The sequence below is a fragment of the Antennarius striatus genome, chromosome 11, assembly GCF_040054535.1.
Source record: "Antennarius striatus isolate MH-2024 chromosome 11, ASM4005453v1, whole genome shotgun sequence".
NCBI lineage: Eukaryota > Metazoa > Chordata > Actinopteri > Lophiiformes > Antennariidae > Antennarius > Antennarius striatus.
In genome coordinates, this window is record NC_090786.1 from 14,005,531 (window position 1) to 14,028,525 (window position 22,995).

The window sequence follows — 22,995 nt, forward strand, 5'->3', positions numbered from 1 at the left end:
TTGTTAATTTATCCTGCAGTTGTTCTTACGATCACCAAAAGTTTTCAGAGTATGTCACATCCCTTTATCACCTTTACATTAATGTATTGACTTTCTGTCTATATTAGACAAAAGGTTCATTGATTAATCAATCAGTTGGTTGGCAAATCTCGACGTAGTAGTAAGTTGAGGATAACCGTTTTTTGACATTCAGATAAAGTAAACTATTTATTTTCTGAGTTTTGAAAATGCTTTGAACAAATCCCTAACACAAATCAATGTTTTCTAACTGCTTTCTGATGTTATAAAGGCCAAACAATCAATCAGTAATCAGTAGGGTAATCAATAAGCTCTCTAATCTCTGTGACAAATGACAAATGTTAATACATGTTATTATTCACAGAATAACAGAATGAATTCTGCATAGAGCAAACTGTTAGCATTATTAAAGTTCATGTCATGGAATTCAATGGATCAATTTTAAATTTAGGATACTGTACCTTAAAGGCCTCTAGCTGTTGCTTGATGACATCTGTCTCCATGCCAACTACTTCCTGAGATTCCTCCTTGGCCACGACCCTGCAGAGTTTATCTTGGGCCTGCTCAAGATGACCGTACAACTTCTCCAGTTTGGTGAGAGTTGTCTGCACCTGCACCTCCCTGCCTTTAGCCCTATCCAACAGTTTACCACACTGTTTACTCAGAGTGTCCAGATCTCTCTTTAGGCCTAACAGGTCGGGTGAGGTTTCAGTCTGTAGCATCTCTTTACAGCTGTCTCCAGCGCTGGATGTGTTGGCCATCAGCTCTTTCAGCTTAGCCACGAAGTTCTGAATGCTGTCTTGCTGTACTTTAAGCGTAACCAAGTCAAGCTCCACAGGAGCCATGCTGTCTAGTTCATCATCCAGTTCTGTGAAACTGGTAAACATCTCACGGATGTTGTTTTGGAACTGCCCAATACCCTGCAGTTTACCCTCCAACCCTTGACACGTCTCCTCTAGTTTCTTGTTAAGGGCGCTGTAGTCTTTTTCTACACTGTCAGCCTGCAGCAAGAGGTCTGTCACTCCATCAGCTGTTGGAACTTCTGCTACGAGGTCCTTAGCCAAGTCCTTCAGGTGTTCTATTTGGTTCTGAACACCCTCTAGACTCTTTTGTTGAGCTTTCATGTTTGTCAGGTTCTTGCTACTGTGGGCCTGAACTCCTTGTGATTCATAGACATCCACCTGCTTCTTTGCCCCCTCAAGCTGACTCTTAGCCTCCTTGCAGGCCTCATTAAATTCCTTAACTGTGTGTGAGATCTTCTCTAGGGACTCCCTTTTGCACAGAAGATTTTCCACTACATTATCCACTCTTTTGCCAAAACTAGCTTGTTCCTCAATGACAGCTTCAGTGTCTATGTTGGCCACCTCAAGAAGGCTATCGGCAGCGGCGTTGAGCTGCTCCATTATTCCTCTATGCTTGTCAACATCCTTTTGGAGAGCTTTTACCTGAGAAAGTGAGCTCTCCATAGTAACTGGATCAACTGTGAGTTTGACTCGACCCTCGCCGGCTTCACTCTCCTGAACCCAAGAGCTGAGCTTTTCTGCTAGCTCCTGATATTTATTAGATCTTTGCAGAGCAGTCTTGAGTTTGTCAGCCTGTTCCACAGAACTCTTCTTCACATCTTCCCAGTTGGATGACAGTGAAGTAAGTTGACCTTGCAGTGCCAGTTTTTCTGCACCATTGGTGCTCTGCAAAAGCATGTCTGCTTCCCCAATGATTGTGTTATAAGTTTCCTCGTGTTCAATTAGAGCTTTCTGAGATTTACTGTGCTCCTCCAAAACTTTCTGCAGGGTGTCCACATTAGCAGAGATGGGCTGAGGCTTAGATTGGTCTTGGAGCCTCTCACCCAGCCATGACTGGAAGTCTTTTGAGGTCTGATGGAACTGTTGTGAGCTGGCAAAAGTAGAGTTGAGTTGCTCAATCCGCTTTGCTGCAACAGATAAATAAGGCGATTACTGAGTACAGTCTGTGGTAAATTAAAAATACACAAAAAAGGTAACTGGAAACATGACTATATATGACATTTCATTCTGCATACAGTAATTTAGCTGGCAGTCCCACCTGACTTTACTAGATGTCAAACATGTAGTTCTAAAAAAAGTTGTCTAAAATCAAATCCAGACCAGAGTTGAAATACTCCACCAGAGTGATTATCATCACCTTACAACTATGCGGAGTTTCCATAGAATAGATACATTTCACTTAAGTCAACACAAATAGAACAGTTCTTTCTTGCCAAACATTACAGCATTAAAATATATGGTTAAGTTAGAGGGCCAACCTGCTTTCTCTTCCAGCTGTTTGAAGGGCCTGCTGATGCTCTGCAGCTGTCTGGCTAAGTCTGCTTTGAGATAGTCCTCAGTCACCATCGCTGTGAGCTCTGCATTGATGGCCTCAGCCTCCTTCAGGTTCTTCCGCTCTTCTCTCAGCAGACCTGATATGTGATGGACATCCTCCAACTGCTTCTTTACAGCGTCAGGCTGGGTGCTGTGGCCATGATGGTTGGTGAGCTGATTCTCAAGCTGAGTGGCAGTCTGACTGAGGCCCCTGAGTAACTCCTGAAACTTCCCTGTCTTAACCATGGCTTTGTCAATCAGGCTGTCTCTCTGGTCTAACTGTCCTATGAGGTCTTGCCACTGCTGGCTGACAGTGGAGAGCTGTTCTCTCACCATTTTCCCCCCTGACGGTTCCTGATTCAGGATGGCAGTGGCAGCTTCCTCCAGTTGCTCATACTGAGGTTTACGGCTCTTAAATTCATTCTGGAGGATCTGTAGGGTAAAAACCATTTAGGATAAACATCCTGTCAGAAACTGGTAGGAAATATGTTTTTCAGAAAGTTAACTCAAAACAACCTGCAGCATCCTTACCTGAACCTGCTGTTTCTGCATTTTAAGCATGTTCAGGTCTATCGAAAGGGGTCCAAGGACGCTCATCATCAGTTCTTTCTCTAGAAGCCACTGACCGAGTTGTTGCCCAGTGGTTTGGAAAATATCCAGATTCTTATTGGACTCTTCCAAATGCTGCTTCCTCTCCTCCACAGTGCCAATGATATCAGCCCAAGCAGAGTCTGAGCAGGAAACATGAACAAACACATGGGTGAGCCTTAGTCAGCAGAAAAGGTGACTCCTGTCCTGCAGCTCTCTTCATATGACCCACAGTGAAGGACTTGGCACTAAAAATGTGTTGCTGTAACCAGTGAGGGGGACAGCAGGCACTTAGCTGCAGGACTAACATACTTGGAGACATAAATGAGTTGGGGCCATCTGTACACCTTGTGCGTACCTATTTCTGTCAGCATCTGCTTCCACTTTCCTGCCTCAGGGGAGTTTGGATTAGTCTTAATCATGTTGAGGAGTTTCTCTTTGACCTTCTGGACCTGCTCCTGTTTTTGCTTCATATCATCCTCAAACACCTGACAGAGGAAAATAATTACAGTTGCAGAATCCTGAGTGTCATGTTGTCTCATTCAGAGCATAAGAACGAGTGGGAATTGAATGCAGGTTAAGAACACGATTAAATGAAACAATTCATCTTGTAAGCGACAACAACACTTTACTACCTTCTGTTGTTCAAGCTGTGTTTTCACTGAATCCTTCTCTGTGTCTGTGCTGTTCCAGGAAGCTGCAGTCTTTTTCATGTCGTTCAGCCACTCTATCATGTCATCTGTCTCTTTTTTGACCTCTTTGACCTCCTGCACGGAACCACTCAGCTCTGCTGCTCGACACTTCAGCATCTCCCCAAGGCTGGCGTATCCCTCATTAATGAAGGACATGTTGTGCTGAATCACCATCAGGTCTGAGGACAGGAAGTTATAGAGTCAGGGTGGCGTTACGAGGTTAGGATAACAGCTGCTGGCAACTATTAACACGGTTGGCTTGTGATGCGGTGTGTTCACAACATGACCAGGTAAAGTATTAGAAAAGTTGCAAATGAATTTCAGGCATTTGTGTAAATCTCCAAATTTAAAAAACTACTCCTACATTTCACAAGTTCTCCCATACATCAACAGTCATGAAGCATGTCACCGTCTAGTTGCAGTAAACACGCTGACATTAGTGAAAACCAAATGTAACGCCAGCAATTTCATATCATAATGAGAGATTTAGATAAAGGTGCCAAATACAGTGAGAAATTATGAAGTCTCTCATTATTTATGGAGTTCTGTTGAGGCATGTAAAAACCAAACTCTGTATGTCTTGGTTCCTGTATCTTTGTTACTGTTCAACTGAACATGCTACTGCAGTAAACCTCAGAAACTGGTATTTGTGTCTCAGCAACGCATTAGAAACCAACCTGAACAGCGTGCCCAAAACATTTCATTTCAACAGCATCATATCATCTTATTACCTTTATTTGTTAGGTAGGAATGAGTCCCAGGACCACCACCATTAGTAAGAGCTGATGCAAAGACATGAGACAAAGTTGTGAAGGACAGCCAAACTACTTAGGAAATCATGTAAATAATTTCTACCGGTTAGGGATTACACTATGTTTAGAGCTGCACATATACATCATGCGTCCCATTCAACAGATCGATCCAGACGTGTGCAAACTGTGCTGATGACTACCTGACTTGTTAGGGGTCTTTATCTTGGCAGGCGATGTGAGGAAGGTGATGAGGCTGCATAGCGTTGATCCTTTGCTGTTGAGGTCTTGGACTGCGGGGTCTTTAGATGTCCATTCCTCTAATAATCCCTGATGGTAGATTAAACATCAACACAAATATCATGTAGGAACATGGCAGTCCTGACACAACAAAGTAAATGGTGATGTTTGAAAAGTCCTGTGAGAGTAGAATTAGAGTTAGAACTTTTTCTACAACATCAGGATCGTCTCTCTGCTGGACAACATCGTGATTCACTCCTGGTTCTGTTCTGTTTAAACATATATAGGATCATCCATCTGTCATTAGCTGGAAGAGAAGATAGGCTGGGATAGAAGGGAGTTTAAGAAGGCTTGAGGTATGACCAGTGAAACACACATCCATCTGTTGCAAAACACACAGACTCCATGGCTTTCCCAGATTACAAGTGCAGTTCCACCTCTTATTTATCTCTCAACTCACAGTAACAATCAGCAGGTCTTTCTCCAGACTCTTCTCACTGCTGCTTGACTGAACGACAGGGACTTTCTCATTGGTCTGCTCAAGCCACTTGGTGAGCGCGCTTGCAGCAGATCTGAACTGACTCAGCTGGTCCTGACAGGATGACACCTCTTCTTCTCTGTAGCAGAGGAGAATCAGTCACATTGTGAATTCATCTTTAAATTACCAGAAGGACGCTGAGATTAGGAAGAGATGTAAGGTTGTTAAAAAAAAGAAAAGAATTACTGTTACAACTTACTTTTCTTTGACAGTGTCTTTGAAGGTGCTGAAAATATTTGTGAGGTTGTCCATCTTGTTCTGGATCAAGGTTTTGTTTCCTTCAGGGCACATTTCAGAGAGTTCCCTGGACAGAGTCTGTAGTTTCTCCAGATCACGTGCATGCTGGGTCATCTCAGTTTTAGTATCCTAAAACATAGTTATATCACTCAGCATTTGCAGATTAAAATACATTTACAGTCAAAATGTTACTAAAATTCACATATTTATCAATTTAATGACAGAAAGTAGATTTACCTGCATTAGCTGAGATAATTCACTAAAGGTTTTCCCTGGCCCGTCTGTTTCATGTAGTTCTTGTGAACGCTTAGCAACAAACTGCTGTACTTTATCCGTGACCTCCTCAAACTGTTCCACCTTTTCTTTCAGCTTTTCCAGACGGGAAACTTTTTGCTTATGCTTATCACAGGCATCAGAGAAGCGCTGTGAGAGTGTGTCCATCTTAGAGTGAAGGAGGGCAGCAGCGGACGGATCCGCCGTCTCCACAAACTTCTTCAGCTTGGCTTTCATGGCTGAGATGCTGCTCTGTCGACTTGCTATGTCCTGCTCTAACGCCTTGGAAAAAGCACAAAGGGTTTAAGAAATAAGTAGAGAGAGAGAATAAGAATAAAATTGACGGCATCAAATAAGCAATTATAACTGTTAGATGATGAGCTGATTACAAGGCTTTTGTACATACTGCTTCTTTGCTGAGTATATCTCTGATATATGAGGAATCCAGGGATATTAGTCCTTTCTCTTTCACATCAGCCTCTACACCCTCCATCCATCCCATCATTTCATCCAAACCATCCTGGACACTCATGGAGCGAGTCAGGGTGATTTGCAGTTTTTCATTTCGATCACTTACAGACTTGGATAGGTTATCGTAGCGCTCAGCTATGTCATCTAAGGAAACAAATCAGGCTGAGTTCAAGTGAGACACATCGTGACATAAACATGAAAAAAGCCGACTCTTATCAAGTGTTTACGAGTTTGCTAAGGCTATTACAAAAAAGCTTTAGAGAATTTTACGCCTAAGTCATGAGACCATTCATTGGGGGAACAGGAGAACAAATGAAACACTGCAAAAGCCTTGTTTCACATTAATATCTAGATCATTTAGAACAGAAAATGAATGGTGGGCAGATGGTGTGCATCCAATGGACATCTTGATTACCTTCTCATAAGTAAGAAGCTGCATGGCTAAAGCTGCATGACTATTTTTCCATTATAATCCAATAATTCAGTCAGTGATAGCAAATAACATCACACAAAACCAGCTTCCCGCTTTGACTTTTTTTCCTCACCTACTGTTTCCTGGATTTCATCTGAGTTGCTCAGCAGGTCTCCTTCAGAAGTTATCAAAGACTCAGCTGTTTTTCTTAGAGTGTCAACAGCGGTCTGATGTACTGTCATCTGACTCTGTAGTGCCTGTGGATTAATGATGAAGAACACGTTAGAGAAAATAGAACTGTATCCACAAAAATCATTTTCTGTTCAGACTGAGCCATACTTTTATGGAATTCTACCAGTGTGGTGGACTGAAGATAAAAACAACAGACTGATGATGGTCTGGATGAGATTGATGGAAACAATGAGTCATTCTGCAGATATAGTAAGAAGTTTGTACCAACTGCTAGACTTTACAGGAAATTTCAGGATTATGTGCAGTGATTTGTAACCAAAGCCAACAGCAGCGTTCTGGGCTGGTCTGCAGGCGCCTCTTATCTGGGCATATCACTGCTGAACGTTACTACCTCCCTACAAACAAATGTTCAGACCAACTGCAGCCAAAAACGCAGAGACAGCTTCGTTTCTTTTCCTCCTGTAGGAGTACGTGGGCCACAAATAGCCAGAGTTAAACTATGCACATGTGGGTCCGAATTTGGACACTGTGCTAAAAATAACTATGTTATACTTAAGTCAGTGGAAACACTGTATATGGTAACACAAGTCTATTGTGTTGTGACAGGTTCTACATTTCTTACATCTAATTAAAGCTACTTTTTCTTTCTTTATCCAGGTTATTTATAATTTAAGTCTATTGCAGCACGAGGATAATTCATTCAGGCTCTTGGAAATAAAAAAAAAGTATTTCCACCCAATCTTTTTCATAAGACCTCTAGACTTAAAGAGATGAAAAGGATCAAAATCAGAGAAGAATTCATGCTGTTTGACGCTAAGACTATGCCTGAGCATGACAGCCCATGACTCTTGCCTTGGTCTCATCCAACTGTTTCTGCAGTGCTTGAGGTTCAGCTGCTATGGCCTCTGATTGCAGCTTTCTCGCCTCTTCCTCTGAGCTGTTGAGCCACTTCAAAAGACTGGTGCTTGAGTCATCATATTTCTTGAACTTGTCAACCACATCTTTCAGGTTGTTGCCAAGCTGAGAGCACTGAAACAAAGGAAATTAAATTAAGACACTCATAAACCAGATAATTAGGGTTGATTATATGACTAGAAAGGCATGTATAATTTAATTTTGTGACAATAAGGTTGTTGTACTGTCCGCATAACCACTGACTACCAAATAATTCCAAAACATGACTTGGTGGAAGTAAAGATATCAATTACCATTAGGATAAAAAGGACATTTTCAATGTGATTACAAATGATTGAGACTCCTGAATGAGGTAATATTCACATATTTCATTGAAGACAAACGCTCCCACCCAGAGGTGAGAATAAGACATGTCAACCTCCCAACCTCCATCAGATCAGCTCCAGACTGAATGAATACCTGTGAATGCAGCTTTTTGTATCTAGTGGCTGCTGAATCCAGCTTCTCCTTGACAACAGAGCAGGTTGCTGATGTATCCACGTGCAGCTGAGCATCCTTAACTGCAGGATCATCCGACCCACATGCTTTGGCCACATCCAACACTTTCTGACCTGAAATGGTGATAAAGCGAAGGTCCCCTTTGTGCGAAATCACATCCTCTGAGAAGCTTTTTTGTTGCTGGAGTTTGTCACTGAGGATATTGAGGGAGCCGACAGGAGCTCCTAACTCATCTATCTCCCCCTCCGCCTGGTCCAACCAACTCTCAAACTCCTCACAGTCGCCCCGAAACTTCTTCAGTTCCTCCTGGACACTCTGCACCTGTTTCATCTGCTGTTCAGCTCGTGTCAGTGACGCCTCGTAGCGTCCCTTCAGCTCCTGGATGTTCTCCTGCAGTTTCTCCTGGTCTTTTGGAGACAGCATGTTGGCCTGTTTGTCAAGCAATGCCTGAGCTGACTGGGTGGCCATGATCAGATCCTGCTGCTGTGATAGAATCTCCTGATGATGGGCCTGCGGGAGCAATAAAACCATGAGAACAAAATATCCTCACATTTATAGGTTATAATCAATGAAATCATTTTTTGTCTTTAGAGTCCATTCCTTTTCTTGCTTGTTTTATCTGAAATTTTCAATTTACCAATAGTGATACTCTCTTATTATTAATAATATTATTGTTATTATTGCTATTATTAATAGTAGTATTAGTATTAGTATTGTTATGAACTGTTTTATTAATAAATTAAATTAACTGAAGGAAATGTCATAACATCATACATCTCTTATTCTGGTCTCCCTGAAATTGGTACTCCTCTTTGTATGTCACTACTCTTCTGCCTCCTCCTGATGCCCTCACCCACTGCTGGTGGCAATTAAGATCAAAGCAGATGAGGTGTGAAGACAGTTGGGGCAACTACACTGTGGGAAGGCTGCAGGCCCAGACAGGGTGGGCCCCAGAGTGTATAAGCCTGTGCCTCTCAGCTGTGTGGGATATTTCAGCATCTCTTCAAGACAATCTTGAGTCTACAGAGGGTCCCTGTGATGTGGACGATGTTTTGCTCAGTTTCTGTACCTAAGACACCACGAAAAAATGGCAATACAGGTCGACCATCCTCTAGTGTCTGGAGTTTGTCTCACCTCCAGACAGCAGTATGTGTGCCTGCATGGCTCTGTGTTTGACAGTGTGATCAGCAACACTGGGGCCCCTACAAGGGACTGTTCTCTCTCCAATTGTCTTTACCCTTTACACCACAGACTTCAACGACAGCACAGATACATGTCATCTCCAGAAGTTTTCAGATGAGACAGTCGTGGTTGGATGTATCAGCAAAGGTGAATTTGAAAATTTTTCTTCAAATACTGACTGTCTTTTAACATTCTGAAGCACAGCAGCTCGAACTAAAAACTTTTTTTTTTCTCCTTGGGGATCAATAAAGTATCGTGATTCTAGTTCTATTTCTGATTAGTTTGCTTTTCATGCCATTAATCTTTAGATTTAAATATGATGATCCAAAATTGGAATTTTAATTACATGGACACTGTTTTGCAAGAAAGTCAGTACCTTAAAAAAACATACAAGTATGACCTGTCATAACCAGGTCAGGTCAACCGTACCTTGACTCTGTCGTACTGCTTATCCAGATCCAGGGATACGTTGTTCCCTCCGCTGCTCTCTATGTCGGAATCTGTTTCAGTAGTCTGCATAGCATTTCCATTGGCATCATCATCCTCTCTGATCAGTCTCTCAGATGAAGGTTCTTCTAACAGGTTTCCATTCTCTTTGCTTACTTCTTTTTTACTGCTCTCATTTTTGTTCCCTACGTGGGATATCCAATCCAGGAGATCTTCAATTTTGTTCTTACTTTCTTCAAGCCGCTCAACAGCAGCTGCCTGAGAAACATAGTTTGTTGGCATTAAAATTTCAAATGTGTCAATTATAAACCAGCTAATAATAACAATGCATGACATATATTTTGCAGGCATCACATGTGGAGGTAATCTGACACCTGACCTTTTCACTCTCTTGTTTTATGGCTGTGGTCACAACCTTCTCTAAATCTTTCCTAGACTCCTCGGCTCGCTGGTCAATGAGCTTGGCTTTACTTTTGGCTTCTCCCAACTTTTTCTCGAGCATGGCGATTTGATCTGGCATCAGTTTGTTCCGGTTTTCCTCCAGAAACTTTTCAGTGCTTGAGACGACTTCACTCAAAGCACTGGCATTGGTCAGTACGTCTTTCTGCAGAGCCTTGAGATTTAGACAGACATAAGGAAGAAAGATGTGAGAGGCCATTTTAAAGGAGATGCTTTGAACTCGTACTGTGCTAAAAACTAAAAAACACACACAAAAAAACAGTTCAAACCTGATTCTCCTGTTGATATTGCTGCAGGTCTCTTACACACTCGGCATTTTCAGCCTGTTGCTGATGACCAATCAGGAGGTTTTCCGTCAGAGTCAGATTGTCACACACTTCCTCCAACTTCTCTGTAAACTCCTTGTGTTTTGCCAATAAAGACTGTACAACACATTCAAAAACAACAACAAATTAATACATCGCCATTAAGTCCTTTCCAACCCACACCCAACAAAAAAAAGCAAAGGAGGTAACATACAATCTTTTCCTTTCATCAAAATAGTGTAAAAGTTTAGTATGCTGTAAACATGCTTTTTGCCACTTTAAACATGAGCTCAAAGGGACATTATGTCCTGTGTGTTAATGAAGGTGTTCCAACAGAAAGGTGCATTTAGTCCACTGTGTCTTGAAGACCTGAAGAATACAACCAACACACAAGTTAGTCTGCAGGAGTGATCAAGCATTTGAACATGCAAAAGTTGACATTTAGGTATTGACAGCAGAGTGTCCCACATTGGAACCCTGGTATAAAAGCCAACAGGTATTAAATAATCAAGATGGAAGCATTTTGAAGACAAACAGATAGAGAGGCGTTTTAGAGCTGTCCCTGCTGATTGTGACTCTTTCTCATTGCATATCTGAAAAAAGTTACATTTTCCACATTAAATTAAAAGGCTGAAAGTTTCCTACTTTTTAAACAGGCATCTCTACATGTGAGAGATGACATAACCTAATGTCAGCTTCCTATATATGCATTTGTGTAGCAATGCTAAGAACCATACCTAAATCTACATTTAATACGTTAAAATAAGTTAACTCAAAGTTATCTTTGCATGCAGTTCATGTGCAAACTGCACACTCCACAGCCACTGCTGTGATTGCTTAAATCTGACCAGTAATGTGACATACACAGCCATCTCTGCATGCTGTAGGCATTCATCATCACCTTTCATTTTCAGTTTGCAAACCAAACTGTACACAGCTGTTATTTCAGTGGATTTTTTACTATATATCTGCATGCAGACCTTATCCTGGGTTTCCCTTTCGCAGTTGTCCAAAAGGAGATCCAAAGCACTTCTCTGATTTATAAGCCTTTCGGTTTCATCCCTGAACGCTCTCTGAGTGTTGCTGAGGAATCTGAGGAGGTCGCTGCTCTGAGCTGGACTCAGAAACTCAGCATGTTCAGAAATAAAACAGTGGATGTCAAATGCAACATCCTCTAACTTGAGCTTAGCATCTTTTAGCAGGTTGCTCTCTGTGTCCTGAATGGAAAGATAGAAATATGCTGGCATTTTTATGTAGTCACTGTTAGTGTTCATTGTTTTTAATCAGCATTTAAAGGTACCTTTATCTGTTGAATCAACTGTCTCAGTGTGTGTTCATCACATGTGCAAAAATCCATGTCATTCACCTCAGAATTGTTCTGGATGAGACCCGCTAGGTCACCAAGTTCACTAAGATGTCTTTGGTATGTTGATTCCAAATGTACCTAAAATCACATTTTAAAGAGTAAATAACTGATGAAACTGTGACATTATTGTATTTTCAATACTGTTGATGTGCACTTACCTTTCCTGTTTCCATTGCTTGAGTCAGGGATTGACTCCTTTCTGCACACATTTGGGGTAGTGCTTTAAAATGTGTCCCTAACTCCAGATAAGTTGAGGCCAAATCTTGACGGATTTGTATGGGAATGCCCTCGTCCACACAACTTAAGAGCTGCCTGGATTTTTCCATGTCTTCCGATATCTCCCTATCCAGTGAAGAAAGCTGGCACTCCAAGTTCTGCTTAATAGAGGACAATTGAGTACAAAGGCATGAATAAACATGTAGAATTTTCCTCTCTATAAGGCGCACCGTATTATAAGGTGCACCTTCAATGATTGGTCTATTTCTTTTTTATGTCATATATTACGTGCAGTAGATTATAAAGTGCACTGGATTAAAGGGCACACCTGTTTATAAGGCGCAACTCTATGAATGGCCTGTTTTTACCAGAATAGTGCCCACCACATTATGAGGTGCATAGAACAGACACTACTGTAGTGGCTGTGGTTGTGTTACGCATCCAATAGATTGAGCTGCGCTAAAGAGATTGCATTCATAACTCTGTAGCTCTTTCTGAAATTTTAAGAGCCAAATCATGACTAGCCAAAGGCACCTGGCATGCTAAAATTGATTGCAAATGTGGTTGACCTTGAAATAACAGGTAACTGTGTGTGGGGGGGGTGTAACTTAGACTTGCGTATTCTGTCTGGGCTGCTGACCAGATAGGTAACAGCGTGGGGCTTGAGGTTACAGCTGAGAACTCCTCTGAAAATTCATCTTCAGTGAATGGCCTATTATTTATTTTTTTCATATATAAGGCGCAGTGGATTATAAGGTGCACTGTCAGTTCAGAGAAAATTAAAGGCTTTTAGGTACGCCTTACAGTGCGGAAAATACTGTAGATGAAAAAATAATGATGCTGATTGATGTTGGTTTCTAACCTGACATTCCTCCACTTGGATCCATAAATCCTTCATGCTGTTGTTCAAGGGTGCCTGGCTTAGAAGGTCTTTTCTGACATCATCTAAAACATCAACGTGGTCCTGCAGTCTCCCAACACACTCCAAATAGTCCTGGGTGGAGAACAGCTTTGGGAAAAAAACACAAAGCAGCAGTGTAGGAGATGCTACATAAGGGAAAAACTGGACGCGATGAGCTCAACATAAAAGAAATGATAAAAGTACCTTTGATTTAACTTGCTCAAGTTTGCAAGAATTTGAGCTGGCAGGTTGAGGCGGAGGGTGGTGTTTGTCTGCTGAGTTCCTGTCATCATTTTCTGCTGACCCCTCATCATCTCCCTCTGAGCTCTCCTCCATGATGTTCTCCAATACACGCTGCCTCTGCTGGTGCTCAGCCCCCAGAGCTGTGTTCAGTGTCTCCATCACGTCCTGGAGCACTGAAAGGTCTTGGCTCTTGATGATCTGCAGCAGTTGTAGCTGGATGTTTGGACCATCAGACCGTTCTATAATGTCACTGACTGTCTGGTCCTGCAGCTTCACGTCTGAATTTTCTTTTCCTTTGTCTTTTAAATTGAGAGTGTTTTGCTTGATCAAATCCATGAGAAGGTCTGGATGAGTGCTCACTTTGAGACTGTGGGGTGGGACATTCCCACAGAAACCGTCACTTACTAAATGCTGTGAAGGGTTCAGACCTTCAGCTACACTGCTAACATCTTGAGTTTGTAAATCACTGACATTAGTCACCTCTGTAATTTCCCCTTGGTTGTCTAAAGACACTTTTACAGCATCTGTCAACACTGATGAAGCTGGAGACAGATTCTGACGATGCTCAAAATTACAGCCTTCTAATCTTTCTTCCTCTGGAGGACTAGCAGATTCTAATGCCACTCCCATTACAGGTTCAGAGTGCCATGATGGAGAGACCTTTCCACTAACATCTGCACTTTGCTCATCTCCTGCCTCTGCTGTCTGTAACTCAGAGATCTCTTCCATATCAATGTCACCATTTTGACTCTCCGGAGGAAGAACATTGCTGCTTGAGACATTATCTGTAGCACAGGGCCCTGAAAATGACACATTTTGATCAACCAATACAGACTTAGGACAAACTGTGCTGGATGTATGAGTGTTTCGCTCTGAATCTGCTGCATTAAAACTCATGAGACCGATATTTGTCACAGTGACTTTGTCTGGCGATCTCTCACTAATGAGGTTTACACTAAGATCACTTTGTGAAAGACGCTCTTGTCTTTCAGGGGATGTGACTCTGCTGCCATCTTCTGTCATGTTGTCGTCATAGTTACCCTTACTCCTGGAACCTGAGATGACTCCGTTTGATACCGGCTCTATGCATGTTGGGTAATCTGTACTTGCTGCTGACTCAGTATACAAAGGTGACTCAATGTCATTTGTGTCATCCTCCACTCTACTTTCTCCAGTTAACCAACTGCAATGTGACGAAGACGTGTCTAGTTCACTCTCACTAACTATTTGATTCCCTATTTCAGATCTAGCGATGGAGACCTCATCACTGAAGCTGACAGATTTAACGTGGCTAAAAGGAATGCTACGTCGAGTTTGACGTTCTTCTATCACATCAGCTTCATCTGTCAACCGATCACTGATGACACTTTGTGAGTCACAGTCTTCAGCCAGTAAAGATGATTTGTCGTGATGAACGCATTCAGCAGTAAGCTGACTCGTTTTGGATAATGAGCTCATCTGGGACTCCTGACCACCAGTCGATGGAGGCAAATGATGTGGATAATTGCTCTCTGTGTATCCTGTTGTCTCACAATCTACCGCTGCATCTCCGCTGTTGCTCTCTCCCTCCCTGCTAACGGCCTCCTTATCATTCAGATCAAGTACCGTGACAGAAACCTTCCTCTCAGTCAGCTGCTGTGTGTTTTCGTCTGCATTAATGTTCACTAAACCTGTATTATGATCACTAGAGATGGAGTGGATGTGGTATTCTTCTGGGAAAATGCTGACTTTGGGGTCAGAATTAAATATTCTGTCATCAATCTTTTCTAAAGCTGACTCAAACTGCAATAACTGGCTATCATTAATGGGGCACCCAGAACTCAATTGCCCCTGTTCCCTTACAGAAAGGACACAATCTGAGGAAATGGATCCATTAAACTCTTCCTGTTTTAAATGAGACATTAGACTGACCTCATCATCTAAATCACTTCTATTTTCATTCAACTGCAGTTCAACCTGATTCAACGCTGTCGTCTCACCACTCCCTTCTAATACACTCCCTTCCTTCACCTGGGCTTGTGGAAGAAAAATATCATGGCCTCTGTCAGCATCATCCTCCACAAAGTCTTCAATGTATAAAAAATCGGATTGCGTAATATCTTTATCTTCTGATTCAGAACAAAGGAACTCAGTGTCATAGTCTGGTAGTGGTTGATCAGGAGATTTTAGTGGCAAATTAATTTGGCCATTCAGAGAGCATGAGGTGGGAAGTACCAACACACCCGCAACAGTCTGAATATCAAGGTCATAGCTACGAATCCCTCCAGCAGCAACTGGCAAAGAAAATCCACAAACATTTTCTTCACATTCCCCTGACTTTGTTGAGTCAGGACCAGCAGCTTTCTCTGTCACGCCAGGTTCTGTGATATCCATGTCAATGCCATTATTAAGGGGTTGATTTACAGTCAAAGCGTTTTTATGTGCTTCCTCATCAAAGGAAATTCTTCCATTGACCAAGGAAATAAAATGAGCACTTGGTGTGTATTGTGTGAAGCTGCTCAACTCCTCTGCTTCTTCATTTATTTGTAGCGGGACCTCTAATCCTATCTGTTCTGAAGGGTCACCAATACTTAACGTCAGAGAAGCTACACTTTTCTCTGACTCTTCAGATAATTCTGAATCTTCTAGAAAAAAAATAATATTTTTTCTCAGTTCTTTATCAAGAATTAGGACCCTCTGTCCTGAAACAGGATCTATATAGCTGTTTATCATTAGGTAGGAGATGAAGAACTGCATTGTCTCCGTGTGAGTAGGGATACTACCAACTTTCAAACAATCTACATCATGACGGAATCCATCAAGCTTGAGCTTTTTATACATGAGCCATGAGCGAAACTTTTCACTGAGGTGACCAACATCAGGAAAACAATCAGGGATTTCTATAGATTTCAAAAAGTCCGCTGTGTAACTATCAATCAGATCATTTTGAATGGCGGAGCTCATGTCCACCACTTCTGAGTTCTCTGGAATGTAAAAAGCTAAAATCTTTTCCCGTTTACTAAACAGTTTGCTGGTAAAGTGGCTGGTAGGGGTGTTTTGGCCAGACTGGAATAAGGTGGTTTCCCCAGTGGGAGGCAACACAAGTCCAATAAACTGCTGCTGATGTCCAAGCACAGTGAGTGTGCTGCTGGAGCTCATCAAATCACACTGAACGGATGCATCAACCAGTAGCCCATCAGCACTTTTGACATTCCAAACGTTGCTATTAACATCCTCTGACGCCTCAGCCATTATGTTTTGACCTTCATTGGGGTCACCTACACCTAACAGTCTCTTTATGGCCTCCTCATCAACATCAGGAAAATACTTCAGAGTTTGAATATCTCTCCCTGATGTCAGTGATTTATTTCTGCTGAGGCACTTCAAGATCAATCCACTGACTTCGTATGGTTCTGCCCCCTGCACAGGCTCTAAGAGTGACTGATCTTCACTAACACCCTGATGCCTCCCTTGCTTCTGAAGAATCTTTACATAAACTGACGCAGGAATCAAACCACACTGGAAAGCCGTCTTCAAGGTCAGTATGTCCCCTGTGTAGGACACCTTTAGTCCACCGCTGACTTGTTCTACTTCAATCATCTTGATGATCAGGTCCTCAGATGTGGGCTTAAGTGCTGCTATTTCAGAGAGTGACACAGAAGAGACACTCTCTATGCATATGCTTGATTCACTTAACTCCGGTAAATGGTTCCTTGTGGATCTGTGTATAAGATCTTGCTTGAACGGATTGTCCCAGTCCAGGCAGACATGCGGCACAGGCTGAGAGGAGTTGGATACCACTGGTTGATCTTCCTCTTGAATAACAGCAGCTGTCTGATCATGTAGGCTAGTCATGTATCCATTCCCAGGCTCTTCATCACTGGATTTAAAATCCTAATGAAAAAAACAACAACATTAGTGCATGGTTTCAGCATTTAAAACCTGTATTATCTTCTTTTGAAAATGCATTTTAAGTTTATAAAAACAGGACAGAGGGTATACTCACCACTAGATAGATACTGGCATGTTAAATGTATAATGCAAATTGGCACAAGTGCAGGACTGCATCGGGGTGCAACAGGAGAGTGACGGACAACACAGTGAAAGCTATCATGCATCTGGGAATGCTGTATCCAGTGTCTTATAAAAGAGGATAGTTAGTGACAACCCTTACTGTTGGAAACAGGTTATGTGGCAAATCGATCATCTTGTTGACTTTTCAAGACAAGCACATTCAGAAGAAAGCTGAATGCAACAAAGCATGTTTACAGCATACTCAGACCTACTGTTCTTCAATCGTAATTATATTGTTTTCTGTCACTAATGATTCAATGGAAGAGATAGCAGCTTACAATGTTCTGTCAGAAAAAGGTTAGTCATGCAGATAAATACAAAGTGGCACTGTTTTCTCACACACTATAAGACACAAATGCAAACGACTCAAGGGAAGAAACAGCCAAGTGTCCAACCTCGTCTGCAGAGAGTATCTGATCAGAACAGTGTTGGGAGATTTCGCTGTAAGCCTGGTTGAGGGCCTTCAGCTGCTCTTGAGCTCTTTCTCTGTCCTCTTCTGTCATTCTGTAATGACGAAACAAAAAGAATGAAGCTGACAGTTCTAACAGTGGACAACTCAATTCAGTGACGGTCACTTGACTCACTTGTCACTGTGTTTGTCCAGCATCATTTGCGTGGCCCTCAATGCTTCTGCAATTTGTTCCTTCTTAGTGACCATTTCTTCGACTGACACCTAGAACATCAAATAATGGCATATTAGTAATGTCCATCGTGCATTTAGTAACTTAGTATTTTTCTATTAGACTGGTTTAAAAGGAAGAAATATCCAATTAGAATCCTAGTACGGTGGACATGTACGAGAAAATGTATGATGTCTTTCATATGTCATTACATTACAATATAATTTTGTCTTTTTTTTACATTCTGCACTTTTCTTTTTGAAAGAATGGGACTAAACCTTGGAATATATTTTGTGCTTGTGCAACATCTGGTGTTACTGAATAACATAATTTAATTGTAGAAATTTTGACTATTACATCGAAAAGCTGATATCATTTTGATTAATTTTTAATTTAATTAAATTAAAAATTAAAAAAAATTAAAAATTAAATTAAATTAAATTAAATTAAATTAAATTAAATTATTACATCGAAAAGCTGATATCATTTTGATTAGTATAATAATCCTCACAAATAAACCAAAGAATATATAATATGTGGCATCATATGACAATGAGAGACACAGAAAGTGCTACAGAAAAGCAATTTATTTACCTTGGGCTTATTAGAAGGGTCTGTGTTGGCATTGCTATCTATAGGAGCATTCCCATAGTTGTTGGGGGTCTGTTTCACATTGGACATCCAGTGCAATAGTTTGCTAACTTTATCACCATGTTCTCTCTTCTCCTCATCAACGGATCTCTACGATCAGAACAGATGGATTCATGAAAAGACTATTAGATTTGTTTAAAAAATGAAGGGGGATCTTGAAAAGCAAATTGTAATTTAAACAAAATCAAGAAACACTGCTTTTGTCATCAACAACCGTAAAACAAAATACGCAACAATTCAAGGTTACTTCACAGCCAAACCAAGCGACCATCATAATAAGATATAAAATATATAGAATGCCAGGAATTTTAATGGAGTATAACACTCTAGTCTCTCACCTCCTCATCTTCTGTCCTCTTCAGTGTTTCACTGGCAAACTTCACATATTGTGTGATGAGAGTTACAAGAGCAGTGTAACGGGTTCGGAGATCCATGAACTACGTTAAATCAAACAAAGAAAACAAGTATGTCACTGGGATGAAGGCCTGCTTTGTACAGAGCACACATTTCATAGCTGAATCCTAGTCTTACCTCCTGCTGAATGGCATCTGATGAGGTCTGCATCCTCCGTTTCTTGAGTGGAGATTTGTGATGGGAGTCAATCATTGCTCTGAAGGTCATCAGCTGAAGCTCATAATCCTAAAATGAGATGTAGAGTTCACAGTGTTCTGGGTTGTTTTTTTTAAAAATTAAATTAGATTTTTGCTGGAAATGGACTGGAAATTATATATATACATAGTATAACGGAAAAAACTTGTGAATTCAATTCAAATGATGATGAGATTTAATAAAATGGATAAAAACAAATTCAAATAAACTGGCTTACCTTAACAGCAGATGAATACTGCTCTGAATACTTCTGACACTCATCAAGTTTGCCCTGCTTTTGTTCAATTTCGGCAACAATGACCTGAAAAAGGTATTTCAAACATAAACTTCTAAAGCAATATGATACAGCTTTTTTTTTACTAATACTGAAGAAGTGAAATTTTGTTGTACCTTTTGTTTGTTTAACAGCTCAGCAAGTGCCTTACTATCTTCAGGTTTGTTTTCTTGGGCCTTTAGCTGTGCTTCTTCCATTTGTCTCACCCATTCATCCAGACTACTGTAGGAGTCTCTGTAGTGTTTCAGAGATTTGCTGATACTATCAAGGTCCCGTAGCCTTTGAATTAAATGTAAATATGTAAGTTGTGAACAATACTTAGACTGACAAAAGGAATTTTTAAAAATCCTGGAAGAAGTAATGAGGACAAACCTGCTGTCAATCTGAGACTGTATGTTCTGCCATCTTTCACTCAGCTGATCGGCTTTCTCCTTGTGCCAATCGAGGTCGAAGTCACGCTCGTTATGTATCTTAAACATGCGATCACTGATGACCCGTGCTTTCTGCAGCTCATCCTCCATGTCATGGAACACCTGCTGCTTGTCACTCATCTCTGTCTGCCATTGCTGTAACAAGAAGGATCGATGATTCAAAAGGAACCAGAAAAATTGACAATGTTGTAGAAATGTAGAATCCTGTGATGTATGACCTTAAGTGTTGACATGACTGCCTCAATGGTTTTGACGTTGGAGTTCATAGAATCTTCCTCATAGAGTTTGGATTCGTAGGTCTTCACGAGTGCCTCTCCATCCTGGCTGTACTTCACCACTAAGCTCACAGTTTTCAGCCTGCAAACAGAGGCGAATGTGTTCACTTCAGGTACTCTCAATGCAAATACATATAGAGCAAAAAAACCCAAAAACATTCAATGCCACATTAATTATTTTAGACATTGAAGGCTTGTCTTACTTATCCATATAAATGGAGGACATCGAGTAAACTTGGCTCATTCTCTCAACAAGGACGGTGAGTTCCGAGGAAAGCGTCGGAAAAGAAGAACCAGCAGCCTGTCTGAGGAACAACTCACACTTCTCCTTCAAACCGTCAAGGTTCTCTTTCAATTTATTTAGATCAGCTGTTTTCTTCTGCAGAGCAACATGCGGAGATGATGTAAACAACAATAACACTGTTTTCCTGTATCTATGTCTACTAGTTTCTGATGTGTCTACCTCATGTTCTGCGATGCGCTGCAGACTCTGCTCCAAGTCATCCCTTTCCAGAGGTGTGCGGAGTTTCCTGATCAGGTGCTCTTCGTGAGCTTCCACATGCATTCGTAAGTTACGTAGTTCTGAGATGTAATGGTTGTACATTGATTCCTCATGTTCCTCTGTTTACAAAAAAATTGATAAATACAATGACTAAAACTGATCACATAGGGGGATAAAATCCAAATCCATTTTTAAAAAGTAATATCAGAAAGGAAGGCTAAACATTTAATGTATAACCTACATACATTCTACTCTAGGTGGCATCATTATAACAGAGTAAGGCCAATTAGGAATAACTGCACTGGAATAATCTACAGTAAATCACATTGTTTTATAAAACTGGTTTTGGAAATTGTTTTTATCAAGAACTTAACAAAGGTTAAGGGAGATATATGTAAATGACGACCTACACACTTTGCATTGATCCTTCTTCTCTACAATGACTTCAGTAAAATGACAACATACTGTCATACAACAATGATTCTGTATTTTCCCAGATGTTTCCCTGTTCAAAATTCATAACTGCATATGAATTTCAGTGTTTGCTTCTCCTTCTCCGTCTTCCTCTGATTCTCCATCATCTGTTCCCTAACTGGATCAGGCATCATTATCCTAAATTCCATGATTAGAAGCTTGATTTTCAATGACAAGCTCTGCCAGACTGTTGCCCAGCCCTCCCCGTTGAAAAACATGAATGACATCCATAGACATCATTAGCAGCCAGAGAGTTAAAAGCATCAACATAATTCCAAAAGGCATTAACTTGTGGCCTAAACGGCTTATGGAGCCATGTGTTTCCCTCATGGCGTTACATTCGTGGTATGCCAACAGCTCTTTGTTGAGGAGGGACTGGAGGGGAAACTGAGCCTTACCTCTTTCTGCAGATCGGAGTAGATCATGGTAGTACTCCTTGCAGGCTTTCACATCTGTTTCTAGCTGGGCACGGTCTGCCACACTGAACACTTCAGATTCTTCACTGTCCTGCAGGAACTCATCAAAATGGGACTGCAGGTTGCTTAAGATCTGCTGATGCTCACCTGGCAACATGGTCTTTATCTGCATGAGATTAAAGAGTAACACTGGACATGAACTTTACGTTTGTTTTTGAGTTATCATCAAACTTGAGTCAATTATCACAAATGATCGTCAGTTAGTGTTAAAAACCTAAACTGATTTTTTTTAAAAACTGAAAGGAAATTATTATAGTTAAAACACACCGAGGCCACATTCCAGTTGTGGATTGCTCTTATATCAGCCATTAGATAATGCCAAGACGCAACACTCTTCATGTTGATGTGGGAGTGGTGCCATAGTGCCAAGACATCCTGGTACAACTGCTCAGTTCTGCAAGAAAAGCAAATGAAACAAATCACTCTACCCGAAAAAAGTCCAGTTACCCATTCCAGACTAAACAAATCCAAACACCTCACCTAGTAGCTATGTCAACGGCTTCTTTGTTGGGTGGAGGCACAGTGAAACACACAGAGGGCACCATGGCCTCATTCCCTGCTGTGTTGATGACTTTCCACTTGGCCCGGTGAGAGTTACTAGCCAATACACACTCATCGTCTTTATGAATAGTAATCTGAAAAAACAATAATAAAGATGCACCACAGATATATCATGAGGGAAAACCTGGCATTAAATGTGTTGTACAAAGCCTCTGTGCACCTCTATCTGACGATAATCACAGATGGCTTTAACAGGGATGGAGGATCTCACGGGGCTTTCAGGGTTCCTGGGTCTGAGCTGCACGATACTCTTGGCTCTGCCCACTAATCCAGCCACAGTGCTGCGGTACTGTAGCAGCTGTTCTTTTTCATCCTGAAAACACACACACTGCTTCATCAATGCTGTTCACTTGCAAGATGCAAACACACAACAATAGTGTATCTTTCATTTGATTTACCATGGACTCCTGAATGAGATCCTCCAGTCTGTGTGGGCTGCTTGTTTGATCACAGCTGTATTTTCTTTGTATGCCATCTTGAAGGTTCTTAAGGTAGTCCATGGACTGTTTGGCATCAGCAAAAAACTGCACCGGAAAAAAGAGATAAAAAATTAGATATGACAAACACATGTACTGATTACTTAAAGACAAGCTTCGCCTCACCTCAAAATATTCAGTATTCTCCTTGAGATGCTGTTCCACGCAGGAGCAAAGCTGTAAAATCCAGCTCCACTGTGTCTGCATGGCAGCCCTGTAGGCCTGGAAGAGAACACACAACACCCAGGTAAAATAACTGGAAAATTACAGATAAAAATACTCCATCTTGCTAAGGTGAAAAGACAGCTGCGATAC

The 22,995-nt window shown here is 41.2% G+C and overlaps 1 protein-coding gene across 1 annotated transcript in view; it reads right to left on the reverse strand.

Moving 5' to 3' along the window:
* Positions 1-22,995, reverse strand: part of dst (dystonin) — a 78,724-nt gene that overhangs the window by 28,979 nt on the left and 26,750 nt on the right. Inside the window, exons 19-57 of the mRNA XM_068326998.1 lie at positions 22,807-22,902; positions 22,603-22,728; positions 22,365-22,517; positions 22,124-22,278; positions 21,911-22,037; positions 21,566-21,749; positions 20,655-20,812; positions 20,395-20,570; positions 20,135-20,273; positions 19,858-20,051; positions 19,602-19,764; positions 19,429-19,512; positions 19,134-19,241; positions 18,941-19,039; positions 18,546-18,692; positions 17,916-18,004; positions 17,727-17,835; positions 13,240-17,151; positions 12,997-13,143; positions 12,077-12,295; positions 11,853-11,996; positions 11,533-11,769; positions 10,517-10,669; positions 10,168-10,401; positions 9,771-10,046; positions 8,121-8,669; positions 7,599-7,775; positions 6,688-6,811; positions 6,078-6,286; positions 5,636-5,953; positions 5,361-5,527; positions 5,084-5,240; positions 4,587-4,713; positions 4,366-4,416; positions 3,578-3,813; positions 3,301-3,430; positions 2,886-3,085; positions 2,300-2,786; positions 480-1,948 (exon numbers count right to left, since the gene is read on the reverse strand). Coding sequence (XP_068183099.1) covers positions 480-1,948; positions 2,300-2,786; positions 2,886-3,085; positions 3,301-3,430; positions 3,578-3,813; positions 4,366-4,416; positions 4,587-4,713; positions 5,084-5,240; positions 5,361-5,527; positions 5,636-5,953; positions 6,078-6,286; positions 6,688-6,811; positions 7,599-7,775; positions 8,121-8,669; positions 9,771-10,046; positions 10,168-10,401; positions 10,517-10,669; positions 11,533-11,769; positions 11,853-11,996; positions 12,077-12,295; positions 12,997-13,143; positions 13,240-17,151; positions 17,727-17,835; positions 17,916-18,004; positions 18,546-18,692; positions 18,941-19,039; positions 19,134-19,241; positions 19,429-19,512; positions 19,602-19,764; positions 19,858-20,051; positions 20,135-20,273; positions 20,395-20,570; positions 20,655-20,812; positions 21,566-21,749; positions 21,911-22,037; positions 22,124-22,278; positions 22,365-22,517; positions 22,603-22,728; positions 22,807-22,902 — 12,030 coding nt within the window. The remainder of the gene's footprint in view (positions 1-479; positions 1,949-2,299; positions 2,787-2,885; positions 3,086-3,300; positions 3,431-3,577; positions 3,814-4,365; positions 4,417-4,586; positions 4,714-5,083; positions 5,241-5,360; positions 5,528-5,635; positions 5,954-6,077; positions 6,287-6,687; positions 6,812-7,598; positions 7,776-8,120; positions 8,670-9,770; positions 10,047-10,167; positions 10,402-10,516; positions 10,670-11,532; positions 11,770-11,852; positions 11,997-12,076; positions 12,296-12,996; positions 13,144-13,239; positions 17,152-17,726; positions 17,836-17,915; positions 18,005-18,545; positions 18,693-18,940; positions 19,040-19,133; positions 19,242-19,428; positions 19,513-19,601; positions 19,765-19,857; positions 20,052-20,134; positions 20,274-20,394; positions 20,571-20,654; positions 20,813-21,565; positions 21,750-21,910; positions 22,038-22,123; positions 22,279-22,364; positions 22,518-22,602; positions 22,729-22,806; positions 22,903-22,995) is intronic.